Source organism: Cupressus sempervirens, chromosome 1 (genome assembly GCF_028749045.1).
Source record: "Cupressus sempervirens isolate cs-2001-9-10 chromosome 1, ASM2874904v1, whole genome shotgun sequence".
In the NCBI taxonomy this organism is placed as follows: domain Eukaryota; kingdom Viridiplantae; phylum Streptophyta; class Pinopsida; order Cupressales; family Cupressaceae; genus Cupressus; species Cupressus sempervirens.
Window position 1 is genome coordinate 333,010,807 of NC_143118.1, and position 19,578 is coordinate 333,030,384.

The 19,578-nt window shown below is 34.4% G+C and overlaps 2 protein-coding genes across 4 annotated transcripts in view; both read left to right on the top strand.

The window, feature by feature from the left end:
• The window catches only part of LOC149577531 (defensin-like protein), a 250,124-nt gene that overhangs the window by 102,106 nt on the left and 128,440 nt on the right, over positions 1-19,578 (top strand). The window lies entirely within an intron of this gene.
• Positions 10,674-11,469, top strand: LOC149577534 (uncharacterized). The gene is made up of 2 exons (XM_089788862.1): positions 10,674-10,821; positions 10,942-11,469. The coding sequence occupies exons 1-2, from the start codon at positions 10,677-10,679 to the stop codon at positions 11,355-11,357; spliced, it is 561 nt and encodes a 186-aa protein (XP_089644988.1). The 5' UTR covers positions 10,674-10,676; the 3' UTR covers positions 11,358-11,469.

The window sequence follows — 19,578 nt, forward strand, 5'->3', positions numbered from 1 at the left end:
CACACACCCGTTCGTGGGTAACTAATCACATAATTAGTTACTGTCATTACCAATCATTCTGTTATTACCAATCATTTAAATGCTTAACACAGTGTATAAATCAATCATTACATTGGCGGATCAATATAAAGGGTAGATCGACCAAGATCTAAACATCCAAGGAACCAAAGATAATCTTGATCATGCCTTAATGATCTTGGAACATATATATGTCTTATTGGTTGCAGATTGTGTAAAGTGCAACAGCACATACATATGCATATATGCATAACAACGTGTGCATCATGTTGTTGTGCATATATACATAAGTATGTGCTTTACAATAATGTCAGACCGAAACTACATGCATTAACAATATTTGATACAAAATTGTTCAACAATATAAGAATAAGTAGAAATTTTACATTGTGGGGGTAATAACAAGCAATGTTCCATTCCCACTTTTAGAGAGGAGATGTTCCATTCTCAAATAATCTAAAGACAATTTTGAATCTTCATATACAGATAAGTATTCTTATTTTTTACATTTATCTCTCTTATTTTTAATTTCTATGCATACCATAAAGGTTATTTGCCTTGATCTTTTCCTTTATGTTTGAGGATGTTCTTACAGGAAAAGAAAGTTGGTACTTTGTACATGCTACTAGATATTGTGCAGACTCAAGCTAATGATAGCAGCTCCAAAGATCCTGATGATCAAGATGGATAAAATCAGGCTCTTGAAGCAAACATATTTGATGATTAAGATTATGAGATTCTTTTACATTAAGAGGGAGTATGACACTTCTTCGAAGGCAATGCAAGAGCTTAGAAGATTGATACTTAGAGGGAGTCTAGAAATACATGTGTGTGATTGCATGATTTTGATGGGCCTACTCTTGAGTGCATCATGAGCAAGTATTGATTTATCACTAGAAAATCAAAATATTGATATTAGATTTAGAGTGATTTCAGCAGACATCCTTGGGTAAAGAGAGCTTCTGAGGAAGTAAGTAGAGGTCCTGACTTCCCAGGATCGATGTTCAAAAGGAGAGTTTTGAGGTGCAATCCTTTGTAAATGATATCTTTTCTATGAGGACAAGTTCTAAGTAAAATTTATTGTAATATATTCTTCTCTATGAGATAGAATTGAGATGAAAGCCTTTGTACAACCTTCTCACTTAGTTCATGGTGGTTACTATTTCACATATGATATGTAATGAAAGGTGACGATCTTTCATTGACATGTATGAACAAAAGGTAACCATTGTAAGGTGACTATCTTATAAATGGTAGACTTGTTATCATGACAGACTTCATTAAGTTGTTGTCCCAGAGTGTTGGAAGTCATGAAAACAAACATAATGTAACTACTGTAAGGTGATGACTTTATCAATAGTTGATCTATCTCCTAACACCAAAATGTATTGGAGCAAGTGTTATCATGGTTCTTCAAGCCGGATTTTGCCGGATACCTTGATAACCAACTTATCATGGTTCTTTGGGCCGGATTTTGCCAGACACCTTGATAATCAACTCATCATGGTTCTTCAGGCTGGATTTCGCTGGACACCATGAAAATTAATTTGTTATGGTTCTTTGGGCCGGATCTTGCCGGACACCATAACTTAAATCTATCATAGACCACACTTAAGGTGGTGTTCAAATCTTGTATTATAAGTGCTTTAATTCTCTTTGTTAAAGAGGGAGTGTTGAGATATTTAGCCTCATAGTGAATTGAAGCAAATTCCATATGTAATATATGTTAATATATACATGTGTGTATATTGATAGATTTATGTTGATATCTGTAAATATCACATTGAGATAATCTATCTCCATATGCTTGAGAGCATATTGTGTTACATAACAAATCCTTCCTAGCTAAGAGGGAGTGTTAAGATTATTGCTACGGTCGGATTGGTTTAATCTTAAGATGCAATGTTGATATATATATATATCATATATATATAATATTATAATTATATTACATATATATGTAATATTATTAATATATATATAATATTAAATAAATATACACTATATACTATATTATATAATATATATTATATATAATACATATTTTATATTGTGATTTATATTGTTAATATATATTAACTAATAATGATTAATCATGGAGATATGTCTCCTACTCTTATGTTTATAAGAGATTGGGATCTTCATTTGGAATATATCTATAACAATGGCAATATAATTACATTTGTAGAAATGATCCATGGTACTTAACACTAAAGGTTTCTTGAATAATCCAACTAGCAAGTTCCTTAATCATATTACTTTTCTGGCTCCCATGGAGGTAGCTATGTATTCTTCTTCAGTGGAACTTAAGGCGATTGATGACTGTTTTCTGCTAAACCAAGACTGAAACAACATCATGTAGTGCTTTTACGATCAGTGGAGCTATTGACCCAATAAGAATCAAAATATCCATGGAGTTGAATCTCAACTTGATCATATTTAAGACCAAGTCCAATTGTACCGCGCAAGTATTGTAAGATGTGCTTCGCTGCCATGAGATGGATCTTCTTAGGTTCACACATGAATTGACTTACAATATTGGTTGTGTAACAGATATCGAGACGAGTATTTACCAAGTAAATTAGTGATCCAATTATTTGCCTTTAATATGTGCGATCAATAGGTTCTGATTGAAATCCGTCATTTTTAAGTTTGTGAAGATTTTATTCCGTAGATGTCGTCAAAGGTTTGCAGTCCATCATCCCAAATTTGGTTAGAATGTCAACAATGTATTTTCCTTGGTTTAGAAAAATGTAGTTCTCCTTTTGCCATACTTCTTGACTTAGGAAGTAGTGAAGGAGTCCTAGATCTTTCATGTCAATTCGGTTGCCAGATCCTGTTTGCATTTTACTATAAGATTTTCTTCACTTGTTATTAGTAAGTCATCAACATATAGTAGAAGAATCATCATATCATTATAAACTATTTGGAAATATATATTAGGATTAGTTTAATTTTTGGAGTATCCTAATTTTGAAAGGTAATTGTCTATTCTTTCGTACCATGCCCTAGGGGCTTGTTTAAGACCATAGAGTGCTTTCTTCAGTCTACACACATAGGAAGATTTGTCATGGGTGACAAATCCTTCTGGTTTTTCTATGTGCACTTCTTTGATTACACCATTTAGAAATGCAGTTTTAACGTCCATTTGGTGAATTTTCCATCTTGTGGATTCTGTAATGGCTATGATGGTTTTAACTTTTGACAGATGTGTATCGAGCAATTGGAGCAAACGTTTCTTCATAATCTATTCTTGCCTTCTGACAAAATCAGTGGGCTACAAATCTGGCTTTGTATTTTTCAATACTACTATCTGGTGCATGCTTGATTTTTCAATAACCACGTTGGAGGAGACAACAGATTTATCTTTAGGTCTGGGTAACATCCAATTCATCATTTTTTAATATGGATTGATATTCTTCAATCATTGCATCTTTCCAAGGTTGGCATGATGATGCTTCTTCAACACTTGAAAGTTCTGATTTGTTGAGTTCGAATACTAGAGCAACATAGCACGAGTGGCTTCTTGTTCTTTTGCTCTCTCTGAAAACTTCCTCAGGTTCTACTTGATTTTCTTCAATCAGCTTTCTTTCCCAAAGTGGCCTCTTTTTACGGTTTTTAGTATTTCCTTTAATAGGGTAAGCTGGTTCATTTTCTTTAGAACTATTCTCCCTCTGATTCTCAATTATGGGATACTCATCTAATTCACTAGTTGATTTTATGTTTGATTCATCAATGTTCTTTGAGAGGTTGAAAGCAATGTCTTCTACAAATTTTACATCTCTACTGATTTCAATTGTTCTTGGGTTAGGAATATAGACCCTGTAACCTTTAAATGATTCATTGTATTCTATAAATATACCTTTCTTTCTGGATGGTTCAAGTTTAGTTCTGTTTGCTTTGGGAATATGAATATGTACAAAACATCCAAAGATTCTTAGATGACATAAGTCTGGTTTAGTTCCTGTAAATACTTCTTTAGGAGTTATGTTCTCTAGGATTGAGGACATCTATTTTGAATATAAACTTGCAGTGTTGGATGCTTCAACCTAGAATGATATGTGGATATTTTGGTCATGCATCATGGCATTGACGGATTCTATTATAGACCTATTTTTCCTTTCTACAACTACATTTTGCTGAGGATAATATACCACAAAAAACTCCCTCTTAATCCCAACAAAGGTGCATAATTCTTTGAAGGTTCAGAAATGTATCCACCCCCATTGTCAGATCTTTAGAGTTTTGATTTTCTTCCGAGTTTGATTTTCAACTAGAGCCTTGAACTCTTTGAATTTGGATAATACTTCACTTGATTCCTTAAATTTTAAGAAGTAAATCCAAGTTTTTCTATAGAAATCATCTAAAAAAATTACATAGTAAAGACACCCACTTAGAGAAGGGACTGATGTAGGACTACATAGGTCAGTATGAATAAGTTCAAGTATGGTTTTGGATTTGTGTTCACTTTTGGGAAAGGATCCTCTGGTATTTTTTCCTAAGGCACATCCTTTACATGTTCCAGTATGATCAGCTTTAAGGTTAGGTAAGTCTGTTACAATTGTTTCTATAGATGATAAGGCATGAAAATGAAGATGGCCCAATCTTCTATGCCAAATTTCATTAGATTTTGAAATTTCATGATTTAAGACTAGATTTTGATGGTTACAAATTTTATAGAGGCTTCCATCTTTGAGACCAATAGTGATAGCATTCTTGATATTTGAGTTCTTGAGCCAGGATATAACTTTATCTTCTTGAAATGCAATGCGATACCCTTGATCTGCAAGGCCAAATATTGAAACTAAGTTTCTTTTTATGTCAGATACAAATAATACATTCTTTAGCTGAATAGGGATTCTTGTTGTAGTTCTATTGAGCAAGATCCAATTTCTTTTATTGGATAAGTAGAATTATCCCCAATAGTTAATTTTTTAGATGAGTAATCTTCAATTGTTTCGAATTTGTCAATGAATCCTGTTATGTGATGGGATGCTCCATTGTCAATTATCTATTTATTTTTGGTGTTTAATTCACTTGATAGGGCTAAATAAAAATGCTAAGTTCTCATCCTTTACTTCTACTAGGGCAGCTTGAATTTTCTTCCTTTTCGGGCAGACTTTGTGAGTGTGACCAAATTTGTCACATTTGTAACGTTGTACTTTGGAACAATATCTTTTCTTGTATGATTGATTTCCTTTTCCTCTTTTTCGTTTGAATTGACCCTTCTTTTCCTTATTATTTGCATTAGTTTGCAGAGCTTGAATTTCTCCCTCTTGATGTGGACTCATTCCTCTTGACATTAGTGTCGACTCCTCTTGAGTGCATTCATTTTTGAGTTGCTCAAAATTTCGTAGTTCAAGTCGAGAGCTTAGTCCATGGATAAAGGTTTCCCAAGATAAAGGTAAGCCTTATAGAGAAATTAGACATAGCTCTTTATTATCTACTTGATTTCCAATGATAGCAAGTTGATCTTTAATTCTGCAATTCTTAAAATATATGAAGTAATAGACTCTGCATTGTTCATTTTGATGTATAGTAGTTGTTGTTTCAAAGTTAGGAGTTTGCTGGTATTATAAATTTCGAATGTATTCTTAATAGTGGTGAACATCTCATATGCTGTATTTGTACCATTGTAACTAGCTGAAGTTCCATTTAAAAATTCAGACTTTGCAAAAACTCTGTAGACCCAAATTTTTCCAAAAAAAGGCTATTTTGTGAAATTTCAAGAATTGTTTTGGGAAAAACTGGAAAAATATCCAATCATTAGAAACACAAATGTTTTTCCTTGCATTATTAGATAAAAAATGAGCTCAATACATCACGGATCATATTTTCATCAATTTAGTTAAAATGTGCTTGGTAAACTTTTGAACATAACTAGTGACACACACTGGCATGACACACCCTCCAGCTCCACGTGAAACATTTTTGACCTAGAGCTATGAACCATTGAGACTAGAAATGGGGGACCTCATCCCTTTATTATAAAGCTGAGGCCCAAACCCGTGAGCACATTGGACTAGTGAAGGCACAAGCCCGTGATAACAATGGCCCAGTGGGGCTTTGAACCTAGGTGAAGACAAACGACACCACCACCACTTAACCAACACCCGATGTGGTGAAACCTAAATTGCAGTATCATATTATTATACATTACACATCTGTATTATTATTTTACAAATTTCATCCATGGAAAACATGGGCCTAACTTTTTTTGCTTTTAAAAACTGAAGTAAGGCTTTGGGGGCAATAGGGCCTTTCATGAGGGATAGAAACCCCTAGCAGAGTCAGCACTACGTTTAGTTATAGATGTTATGTCCCCTTTTGTAGTAAAATTGATTGGGGATCCATTTCTTTATTTGCTGTGCACTAAGGGATATTGTTCTATTAATAATGTTCTTAGTTGTACTGATACAATTACAAAAAGTTGTAAAAGGACAACATTCATTATTTTTTTATTAGATATTAAGTATTCAAAAAATATATTTTCGAGTGTTTACAATATGTCTTCTGCTAAAACTATATCATGTTATCAATTGTACTTAAGATCTAATATAAAAAAACATCGAATGCCAATCTACTATCTATTAGTATCATATAGCAGCAAACTGGAGTGAATCTAGAACTGATCAGCTCTGTGCCAATCATTTTCTCTCCTCTCTATCCAAATTATCCATCCTACTTGGCCTTCTTTCCACTTGAGCATGCTATCCTCTCTGCGTCTTGGTTTATATGGGTCAAGTATTATTATATTAGTTATATAAAGTGGGTCATCTAAATGGGATGTTGATGGGGAGACTCTTCAACTAAGAGCTTTCTAGCTTTTCCCAGGATACTCCTAGCCCACTATTGGGTCTTCTCTCCTAACCCTAGCTTAGATGATCCCTCTACAACTCCCTTTCTCCAAGAAACTCACCCACCAATTCAAACTTCAATACCATTCTCGCAATTCACCTAAAATGCATTCTTTGGCCTATTTTGCCAAAACTTCCCTAAGAACACCAAGTGCCACAAAAACAATATTGAACCTTCCCTCTTAGGTTCTTGACTCATTCCCCATCATTTTGCACCATTCTTTCAAGTCTCTCACCCAAATCACCAAATTGACTAGTTAGGCCTTGCAGCCCTAAGATCCCCTATTAGCCCTCCTAGAAACAAGGAAACAGCTATAACTCACAAGAACCCTTAATAGGGCCCCTTGGTGTATAGTAGACTTTTGTTCCCTATGACCAACCCTTGAAGATTTTTCAGGTCTAGGCTTCCAGCAATGTACCTACTGAACTGTACTTTTAAGGGTTTTGAAAGCAATGTTGGTGTTTTCTTCTTTACAAGCATCAAACTCTATACCCAGCCTCCTCCTTTGATTTTAGCTTCCTTCACACATTGCTTCTACCTTACCAATTCAAGATTGACCCATGCCCATCATCTATTCTTCACAAGAACTCCTCACAAGCATCTCCTTGCACCTTGCCAAGCTTGCTAGCTTGCCTAGGGCTCGCTTGTAAAAATAGCATTTGGCCTTCCTCAACCTTCACAAACCATATTTACATTATGTACAGAGGCTATTGCTTGGTCTCCAAGAGCCATGGTGATTAGACCAAGGACACTCAAGCTATAGCCCATTCCATACTGGTTATACAAAACTGGACAGCAGGATTATCGAAAGCAAATAATTTTCTAAACCTTATTGAATGCCTATTTGAAACCAAAACAGTTGCACATAGATTTAAGACATGAACACAAGATCTTACTTCATCAAACACAGTTTTCTGTTCAATCCAAAATTCCAATGAAAACTTCAAACTACGCTCCAGATACTCCAAAACTGTCCTCCTGTTGGTGTTGTCTGTACATCCAACTGTCCAACCCTTGGAACCTAGTTGGAAAAGTCTTAAATAGACTTCACCTTTCCTCCTAGTTCGCAGTTCGAACCATAACTGCCCAAATCAGTTGTTTTGCAAAAACTGCATTAAAGTTGTCAAGCAATTTTGCAAAATTGCAAAGTTGTCAATGCAACTTTTTGACAACTTTTGCAATTTCGCTCCTAGACTCTTTGAACTTGAAAAGAAAGTTGTCAAACCTTTGCAAAATTGTCAATGCAACTTTTTGACAACTTTTGCAATTTTGCTCTTAAACTCTTCAAACTTGAAAAGAAAGTTGTGAAACCTCTTAGGATGACCTGAGAATTTCTAAGAGCCTTCTTTATACATCTCTTTGCCCCTTTTCATGACATTTCACCTCAGTTTGCCTCTAGAGCAATTTTTGCAATTTCTTCTTATCAGGACCTAATTGACAAAATTAGACTCCTAAATCAAAACCTATCAACTCAAACCTCCTAAGCACACCTTGAGACTTTATCACTAGTCCTTATTATCCCAATGGTTGGTTAGACCATCTACAAACCAAAAATTAGACTTAGGGTTTGACCTTACCCTAGGTGCTCTTGCACTAGATGCAATAAGGGATTTTGTAACATATTATTAAAATATTTTTAAGTAATCAATTTTAGAGAGAGAAGGGATCGGGCACCAAAAAGGAGTTTTTAAAAGAGAGGTAATGACTCAAAAGGAGATCATCCAATTCATGAAATACAAAGTACTTTTATTCATTAGCTTGAGCATTTGTTTTCAGTTGTTTCTTCTCTCAAGGATGAGAACCCTTTGAAGTTCAAAAGGCTAAAACTTAAATGCCAATCTATGCAAGAGCAGAGGACAAAATTATTGATTTTATAGAAGAAAGAGCACAATACACAGAATAAATAACACAATAGAACACAATACATAGAGATACCCTAGGAAACCCTCCAACTTGAAGTGGAAAACCCAACCACACCAAGAATATACTCAATTGAATAAAAATTACAGTTTGAATCATAGTTCCGAGAATCACTAGAAAATTGCGTGAATCGTGATTCGATTCAACCTAGGCGATTTTTTCTGCCTCGTGAATAAGAAAATGCGATTTTTTGGCATGAATCGATTGAATTGGCATGGCAAAAATCACTTGAATCCGCCTCGTGAATCAGCCTGGCAGCCCATAAAGTTGCATTGAATTTTTTTAAAAAAATACATATTTTTATTCTTTTTTTTTAAGCATTTCCTCTTTGTTTTAACCCTAAAAGGCCTTCTAATTGTTAAGCATGAGTAGAAGAGAGGAAAAGTGAGAGAAGAAGAAAAAAGAAAAACCACAGGTTTCCAACCGGCAAGAAGGAAGAGCACCAAAGAGATCAGAAGTTCATCTGGGGAGGCCATAAATTGCATTGGGAGCATTAAGGAGTTAATATCAACACTCTTCAACTCATTTGCAAGAGGTAAGTGCTGATTTTTTTTTGCATGTTAGTTTATTATGCATTATTTGTTAAATTTTTTTAATTTTCATTTGAAAATCTTGAATGTTTTTTTGTTTTACTAAATTGCAAATTGGAGTTTGTTGTTTTGTAGCTTTTGTTTATTAGTTTCAAACTTTGATATTTTACATGATTTTTTTTATTGCAGCAGCCCTTTGCTTTCATTTTCCGCAATGGGTAAAAAAGATGAATGTTGAAAATATAATGAAGATTTTTCTGGAAGAACCAAATTTCAAACGAAATGTATGTTTTGTAAAGAAATAAATAGTGGAGGTATTTATAGATTGAAATGCCACATTGCTGCTATACCTAGACATGATGTTACAATTTGCACTCAACAAATTGTTGAGGCAAAACGCACTTGTTTAGTTGCATTAGAAAAAATTGAACAAGACAAATTGAATAAGAAAATGCAACTTGAAGGGTTAAGGGCTATTGGCTCCCATGCTCCCATAGTCGCATCTACATCTGCATTAGCTTCCGCATCCGTAGGTTGTGTTGGAGAGGGTTCTTCTAGGCCTCGTTTTCGTCCTAGTTCTAGTGCTCATGCGAGTGTAGTGCTGGTCGGTCTTGTACTGAGATCGAGTCCAACTCCAACCTATTACTGTCTAGAGTGCGGAAAAACAGAATGGATGGTTACTTTGTGCCCCGCACTTCTCCTAGCTTCCAACCCATGCTTGAGGGCATGGGTTTGAACAAGGAGATTCATGATGCTGCCAGAAAAGAGATTTGCAAATTTTGGTACTTTTGCAACATTCCATTTGTTGCAGGTAGGTAATTGATTCTTTTTTCTTTGTTTTCTTTAAGGTTAAACTTCAAACTAAAAGTAAAACTTTAATTATATCTACTTGTTTTATGATTCATTGACTAATCATAGATTCGCTTTACAAACTTACATAATGATTTGAGTCTTTGACATCTAAATTTCTAATCATTATCTATTTGTGACAGGGCTCCTTATTGGCAAAACATGATAGATGCAGTTGCTATTTGTGGTTTGGGGTTTAAAGCCCTAACTGAGGTTGAGTTGAGTGGATACCTCTTGGATGATATGGTAGAGGATATGAGAGTTGAGCTTGAGGAGAATCGAAAAGAGTGTATCGAAAAGGGTTGCACCATCATGACTGATGGTTGGACAGATAGGAGGAATAGAACACTTTTCAATTTTCTTGTATCTTGTGGAGGTGATTGATCATTGTATTTTCCTACATACATAATTGTGAGTCGTAATTGAATATTTCAAATTTTGATTTGTTGATTGCTAATTTGTTTATGATCCATTATAATTCGTTGTTTTGTAGTATATACCATGTTTCTCAAATCTAGTGATGCTTCCGCTCATATAAAAAACGCCACATACTTATGTGAGGTTATTGAGGAAGTCATAGCAGAGGTGGGGGAACAACATGTGGTGCAGGTGGTGACAGATAATGCAGCAAGTTATGTTGCTGCAGGTAAAGTTTTAACTTTTCAAGTGTTGAAAATAAATTTATTTGAATTTTGAACTTTTTCTAATTCTAAGTTTTCTCAGTTCTAACATGTTTGAATTTCTAATTAACTTGAAATTGTTGTAGGTAAACTTTTGATGGAGAGGCACCTGACCATATTTTGGTCCCCTTGTGCGGCACACTGCATTGATCTCATGTTGGAGGAAATTGGCAAGCTTGAGTGGGTCAAGTCATGTGTCAAAAGGCCAAAAAATATATGCAAGTTTATTTATAATCATTCATTTGTCCTTAGCACAATGAGGAAGTACACAGGAGGCAAGGAGTTAGCTCGTCCAGGCATTGTGAGGTTTGCCTCGAATTTCATCACACTGCAGTCCTTGTTGACATCAAGGGACGATTTGAGGAGCATGTTTGTTGGGCGGGAGTGGATTTCATCTTCCTATGCTATGACCACTGTAGGGGTAGATGTGGTGAATTGCATATTTGATGATGATGGTTTTTGGAAACCTGCTAGAGAAATCCTTAAGGTAAATTTATTGTAATTTAGCATTTAGTATTTTACAGTTTACTATTTAGTATTTAATATTTAATATTTAATTGTTTAATGATTTAGTTTTACTTTAAGTTATATTATTTTATATTTAAGTTTTGACTCAAATTTTCGTTTTACTTTATATGTACGTCACTGAGCCCCTTGTATCTCTCATATGAACTGCTGATGGGGAGAAGCCCTCTATGGGCTACATATGAGGGCATGGATAGGGCCAAGGAGACCTTTAGAGCCCAATATGCAAGAGTGCAGGAGAAGTATGCCCCTATTTGGGATATCATTGATAGGAGATGGTTGAATCAGCTCCACCGACCCATCCATGCAGCAACTTACTTTTTGAATCCGACATTTCGTTTCGGTCCTAACTTCAAGGCAGATGAGGAGGTTCTCACCGGCTTATATACAATGATCTAGAGGTTGAGTAGTGATGAGGATAGCGTAGTTGCAATCATTGAGCTCGACAAGTTCAATAATAAAGAAGCGCCACTTTTCTCTGGCAGTATGGCCATAGATGCTTGGGCAACAATACAACCAGGTAAAAATTAAATAATATATTCATGAATCTAGAGTTTATGACTTATATGTTATGCATTTTAAATTTTAATTGTTAACTATGTAATTTTAAAGTTGTAAATGAGATTAATTATATTTGTTTTCCCTTATTTCAGATAGATGGTTGCAAATGTTTGAGCCCACAACCCCAAAACTTCAAAAAATTGCCATCTGTATTTTGAGTCAGCCAAGCAAGCTTCTGGATGTGAGTGCAGTTGGTCCATGTTCGAACACATCCACTCGAAGAGGAGAAATAGGTTGACTATGCAGAGGTTGAATGATCTTGTCTTTGTTTATTACAACCTTCGTCTTAGGATCAGACAGATTTTGGGCTATGACTCCTCTCCGATCATTTTGGAGGAGATTGATCCAAAATCAGAGTGGCTCACAGGGGTTGTGTAGTCTTCACTGAGGAAGGCCATGCGTGGGTTGACCAGGTGGATATAGAGGTTGAGACTATGGCCATGGCAGAGGAGGTAGCTAGAGCACGTTTAGGCACTGGTTGATGCACACGCGCATGCATAGATGCGAGCCGTAGCGATGTTCGTGAGCCCATCATACATGCGGGGGATATGGCTCGGCGGTCTTGTAGGACCTACCTTAGATGCCTTTCTAGTAGGTAGACTGGATACTCAGAGGCTAAGGTTGACGCTGTGACCAAGCTTGAGGATGATGATGAGGCTTGAGCTGGAGCCTTGTTTTTTCATTTTGTTTACAAATATTGATATTGATAGACATATGTTTCATGGATCTTCATCTTAGATTCTTACATACATTTATGATTTGATGTCTTATGGATCTTCATCTTACATACATTCTATGATTTGAATCATTATGATCATATGATTTCTATTTACTTCAGCTAGTCTACAATTTACATTTTAGTATTTTACATAACATAGTTATGTATGTGATGGATTTTATGTTCCATGTTTATGTATGTTAAGTTTTAATTTCTATTTGATGATGTTATAGTGTGTTTAAGTTATTTTCGGTAAAGGGTAGATGAAATAAATTGTAAATTGTTAAAATCTCTAAATTTAAAGGGTTTTTTCAAATTTGTCGATTCATGACCGATTCATGATTCAATTCGGCCTTGCCGATTCTGATTCTCGTTACTTTGGTTTGAATACAACTCACAAGCTGAACCAGTAATAGATCGTTTACTGAGATTGTTAGCACTTAACAACCCATATGTAAAATGCTCTTTACAATAATATAGAACCTATATGACATATATTGAACATAGAATACTTTGATAACAATCCTCAATGCTATACGCACAATAAGCATCACAAAAAGCACACGTAATAACCACAGATGAAACAACAATCTCTTCACTGAATGTCTACAGAGCTCTCCAATGTAAATCATGCAGGATGACTGACAACTATTTTAGAACAAGAATTTCAATATAATTGATGCCGAACATACAAATCAAGTACCGCTTAAGACTCCTCATACCTGTTCCACAAAACAATTGACTCTTCATGTGCTAAGTTGTTGTGGCACATAAACAACTTCCTTTATTTAGGAAAGGTGACTCTTCAGTCCCTTGAACTGATTGACTTTTCAATTCCATTATTGAATGGGAATATGAAATAACAATAAGTGCCTCAAAAGATTGAATTGATGGAGCATAACAATCGCAGAAGAGTAAATGAAAGACGACTAGCTGACTAGAATAATTGTCACTAAATAATATCACCCATGACATGGTTAAGAAGAATCAACAACTTGCAAACAATGGCGATCTTAGACATGGAAGAAATGCAACTCCTGCAGCTACAAATTGCCAATGCTCCCTCTTAGCAAGGGAGATATCTTTTCAAATACTCGTCATGGAATCTCCTAATGTGACACTTACAATGACTGCATCTATTTGTGAGAAAACAAAAAATACATCACGAATTCTCTCAATGTGATGATGTCAGTGACTCACTCACCATGATGCCCACCATGGCTACTCTCATGTATGGAAAGTAACATACAAGCTTTTATCACATAATCACTTAGTGTGATGTCATCATGGAATATCTCAACAAGATGTCCATCATGGCTAACACCATGTGTGGAAAGAAGCATGTAAACAAGTACCCTTCACAGAATCACTCAACGTGATGTTGTCATGGAAACTCTCAACATGACGCCCACCATGGCTACTCCTGTCCACCATGGCTACTCACATGTGTGGAAAGAAGCATGTACACAAGTGCCCATCACAGAATCACTTAACATGATGTTGTCATGGAAACTCTCAACATGATGTCCACCATGGCTACTCCCATGTGTGGAAAGAACACATCAATCAAGGGATTCACTTCATAATTCTCCTTCTTAGGAAATATGCATTTTTATCATATGCAGGGGCTTTCACCTCATATTTCTCCCTCTCCGAGAAATATGCATTTCTATCATATACAAGGGTTTTGACCTCATATTTCTCCCTCTCAGAGAATATGCTTTTTTATCATATACAAGGGCTTTCACCTCATATTTCTCCCTTATACAGAAATATGCATTAAACAATTGGTGCTGAGATTTCCTCTGAACAAGGGAAACATTTGCACAACTTTGGTCATCACAATAAATAACAGTTGGCTCCCATGTCTAACCAATCAAGGAGCTTCTGAAGCCACACTGCTTCACAAGCTTGCTGATCCTAAGTTTTACTTAAGGGAGTGTTGGATTAAGTAAATATTCACTAATCACACTTTATTCAAGCTTACTTTGCGTAACAATTGGCTTATGAGACACCTATAGTTTGTACCTTATTTGCACATGGTGTGGAAGAAATTCCACTTTAGATGGTGATAGTGTTGGAATTATAGATGGAGTAACTGAGAGGGGTGGGTGGGGGGGGGTGCGTGAATCAATTACCAGAAAAACAAATCCACAGATCCCTTAGATGTCTTAAAGATCTATTTACTGTTGATACTCGGTAAACACTGTAAGATTGCTGTAACTCGATAGATTAACTAGTTACTAATCATCTAGCATTCATAATTATTAATATGCATGCAAAGGTTAAATAAAATCAACACAAGAGACACCAGATTTAACGTGGAAACCCAATATGGGAAAAACCACCAAGTAACTAGCTACCAATTTTCACTCTTCTGAAGTGAGCCCTGTTAGGAGCCAACCCTGTTAAAGGTTATAATACACACTGTTAGGTGTGACCCTGTTAGAGGATTTAATCACCCTATTAGGAGTGGCCTTGTTAGAGGTCTTTAGAACAATTCAACTGAACTGCCACCTTGTTAGAGGATTTACTAAATGGATGTTAAACCAACTTTGTTAAGAGATTTGAAATCACTGCTACAATGGTTAGAATGTAACAATGAATGACCTAAATAAGATGCAACTAAATTTGCTGATAACAGATCTTCATTCTACACTTTTAGATCCTTTTCGATCAAATATAGCTTTGCTGCTCTTCAATGATCTCTGATCATCTTTCAAAATTCGTTCTTAGTCCTTCTTTCTCATTCACACCCATCACACACTTAGAATTCGTAACTTGACCTCTTATATATACCATTCAGATTATCAAGTCAGATCATTCACAAGTTACATTTACCAATAAATCATATATCAGTCGGCTACAAATATTACATTAAACAAATAAACTTTATTTCACAAAATAATGGAATCCTTCACTGGCCGACCCTACTTGGTAAATACTGCCTCCAGAAATAATTTCCTGAGTTAACCGTCTTAACTCGGTTAACACTGAAAAAAGTTGCAAAATCCTTTGGCTGTCGAGTTAACTCGGTAAGAACTAGATTTCCTTCACTATCCATGAAAGCTCGGTTAGAACTGTTTTCTGCACTATTTTCTCTTGATGACCGAGTGAGCTCGGTAAGAACTAAATTTCCTTGTTTAACCTTGGAAGCTCGGTAACAACTGTCTACTTGGTAGACACTGTAAACCTTCTTTACTAACCTTCTGAGCTCGGTAGACTCTGTCTTTTGCCTTGCTGACCAACTGAGCTCGGTAGACTCTGTCTTTTGCCTTGCTGACCATCTGAGCTTGGTAGACTCTGTCTTATGACTGATATGACATTTGTGTAACATCAAAGACAACACACAATTGAACAATTGTATCCAACAGATAGTTATTATCACATTCCACTTTATGTGTGAGATCCATCTTTATTATGTTGCACACACTTCATTCCATAACGGAGGATTTTCTAGCTTTGGTGGACATGCAATTCCACCTTGTGTGGGTGGTAAATTATCTAATCCTTATCACTATCTCTCATTGTCTTTCCTATATAAGAATACACATCTACATTATAAATCAATCCAAATAAATCAATTCAATCTATCTGTAATGCTTAACCCTAGTTTGCTTTTTGTTATATTGCTGAATTCTTTTAGGCCAATTTTCATGGTTTCATGATTTGAGTTAGTGGTACTTGGTTACTTGATTTGGTTGATACTATTTAAATGTTTTGATTATATATTTGATGAGCTATTCTATACTCATATATTTGATGTGTTAACGACTATTTTTTTGATGATGATGTTTTGCATACTTTATATAGTGATTTTAGTTGCTTTCATGATGACAATTATATGGATGATTTATATATGGTTTATGGTTATTTACCTCATACTTGCATGTGTATGGTGTACATGTATGTTTTACTTTATGTTTGACATATCTAATGTAGTTGAGGGAGGGGGTTATAGTCACCTGCTAGTCAAGATCTACATGATGTACCACTCTCCACCATTGCCTATTTAGCGCTTATATATATATATGTACATGTTTGACTTTTATGTAGATTGTAGGTACTGGACATCAACTTTCCTGAATTGCTAGGATGAGTGTGTTGTATCGTAGTAACTTAATGGTAAAAGAGGGGAGGTAGTTCTCAAGTCTAAATCCTAAACCCGAGCCTAACAGTCCCAAAATAAAGGAAAAGTATCGAACTTCTTCAGCTTTCCAAATTCGTCAAAGTGACGTGAATTCAAGATTTTAATGTTTGAGTTTGATTTGTACTTTGTCTTTTAAGTCAAGTTTTATCTTATTGAGTTTGTGGGTACGTTGTGATTTTCAAGTATAATTAAATCAACCAAAGAGATTATTAAGTGATTTAATTAAACAATAATTTAAAAAGGAAAATTAATTTTATTATATTTCATTAATTGAGAAATTAATTAAATGAAATAATAAATTTAAAGATTTAATTAAAAGACTAAATTTGGCGCAATTATATTTATTTAATATAATAATAATAAATTTAGAAGTTGCATTTAAATAATGGACTTTAAATAATATTATTAGTTAAATTAATAAATATGTTTTCTAAAAATGTCTTTCTTATAAAAAATATGAAGTGAGAATAATTTAAATAAATTTTATTCTAATTAAAGGGAAAAAAATGCACAAGTGAATTAAATAAATGAAAATAATAAAAGTTTTATTTTAAAGAGAGACCTTTGCATGTTAAAAATCAAAAACCCTAGGTAGAGTTAAACTCTTTATTAAGAGATTTGAGCCCATTCCTACACAAAGATTTTAGGGAGCAAAATTTGGAATTGAAGTAAAAGAATTGTTGAAAGTTTTGGAGGGTTAGGATTTGCAGAGATTTGAGCTCATTCCTACACATAGATTTTAGGGAGCAAAATTTGGAATTGGAGCAAAAAAAATTGTTAAAAGTTTTAGAGGGTTTGGATTTGCATGCATTCACAGATCGTCTAAGATTTTAGCTATTGTTTTGAGGTAATGTTTGAAAACCCATTGTAGAATATTATTGAAATATTTGTCTACTTTGTTTCTTCCTAAGTGCTTGCATAATGGTTATTAATTTATTGTTTTTAATTTTCAGATAAAGAATTATGTTGTAGATTCTTAAAAGGAAAACTTATTAATCAAGAAGATGTGGCTAAAAACTCTAGAAAAAATTAGTAAATTATTATGACTGTATTATTTTAAAACCCTTTCCAGTGTAGGGAAAAACTGATTATAGAAAATTGGAAGAAAACAACAAATTCAACAGTTATGGTTTGAGCTTTAAATTGGTCATGTGATTATCAAGAAGTTTCTAAATAAAGATAAATATTCTTCTTACATCTAAAATAATTTAATCGCAATTTTTTTTGAAAAAGTAAAAGATTAATTGAGAGGAAAACATGTTGTGGCTAAACTCATACATACACGTCAAAACAAATATACTAAATATGGTAAACTAAGTATATTATGGTTGCATGATTTGAGAGATCAAAGACATGCAAAAATACTAATTACATATTTATTTTTATTTTATAAAAATATAATTTAATTTTCAGATTTATTTTAAATATATTAATTTTTTTTTAAAGATTAATTATTAATTTTAGATTTAAAAAAATGATATTTATTTATTTTAAAAATTAAATAAATACACACTACTTATTTTCTTATAAGTGGGTTTTTAATATCAATTCTTTTCACAAACTATGAGTGACTTATAACTTGTTATATATTTATTAATGCAAGTGGAGCTATAAGTTAATAATTATATATTTGTGACGTAGTTATATTTTAAGAAGAGTTATAGTTAACTATGTAATCATCTAGTTCTGAATATTTAAATATTATGAGAGAAATTGTAAATAGTATAATTACACACACACACTTGTTTTAAATGTATGTTGAAATGTCATGTTTTATCTTATGATATTTTTTTGGGGAAACCTAGCAGTCTGGTCAAACAAGATTGTTTACTAGAGGCTTGGGAAGTGATAGTTTTATGATGCTACTATGTTAATGTTGTTTTATCACGATTGTTTCATTCCTAAACAATCTGTTATATTTACGTGTTTTGTGATGAGATCGAGTTCTGTTTTGTAAGCTCATGTATTATTATTTTCTTGGTGTAACCTATGAGGTTTCAATTTGTTATCTATTGGTGCTTTCTAGTTGCTTGTAGATGATTGAGGTGAATATTGTGATTTTATGATATATACTTTTTATGAGCTTAGAGTAGGTTATTTATGTGTATGCTGGGAAGTGGCTTGCAATGGAGGTCGTAGCCCTAAAGAGGTTGCTTGGGTAACCCATTGTAAGTTGTATTAATAAATGACAACAATGGAGTTAAAATGAGTTAACAAGAGTCAATGTATTACCTCGCCCATGTCTCAAGTGCTAGTGCAAACTAGAATGAGAGTAGAGAAGATGCTTGGTTGTGACCTTGCTTCGTTAGTATGCCTTGTCTGTAAGAAATGATACTGATTCCGCATAGAGTCACGAGGGAGTTAGAGACCAGAGAGACTGCCAGGGTAACCTTAGAGTTGACTCATGTGATGACACTTGCCTACATGTATATTAGGTTTCTTACGTGTCTTTGTTGCCTCTGGGATTAGATGTTACTTGTGTACTTGGTACCTTTGAGATAGATTGCTATCAAGATTCCTTGACCTAGATTCTTGTTACGACTTTTGGATTCTTATTTGGGACTTGGGGATTATCTTCTCAGTACGGTGGGAGTGGACCATTTAGGTTCCATGAGGTCAGGTGGTAGTGTTTCTTATACCATTGAGATCCGACAATTGGATGCTAATGCTGGATGAGCCTTTTGTATTTGTTCTATTCTTCTTGTCTTGTGATTATGTTCTATGGTCATATTATGGTATTTTGTACTTTGGTTATTTGAGATCCATTTT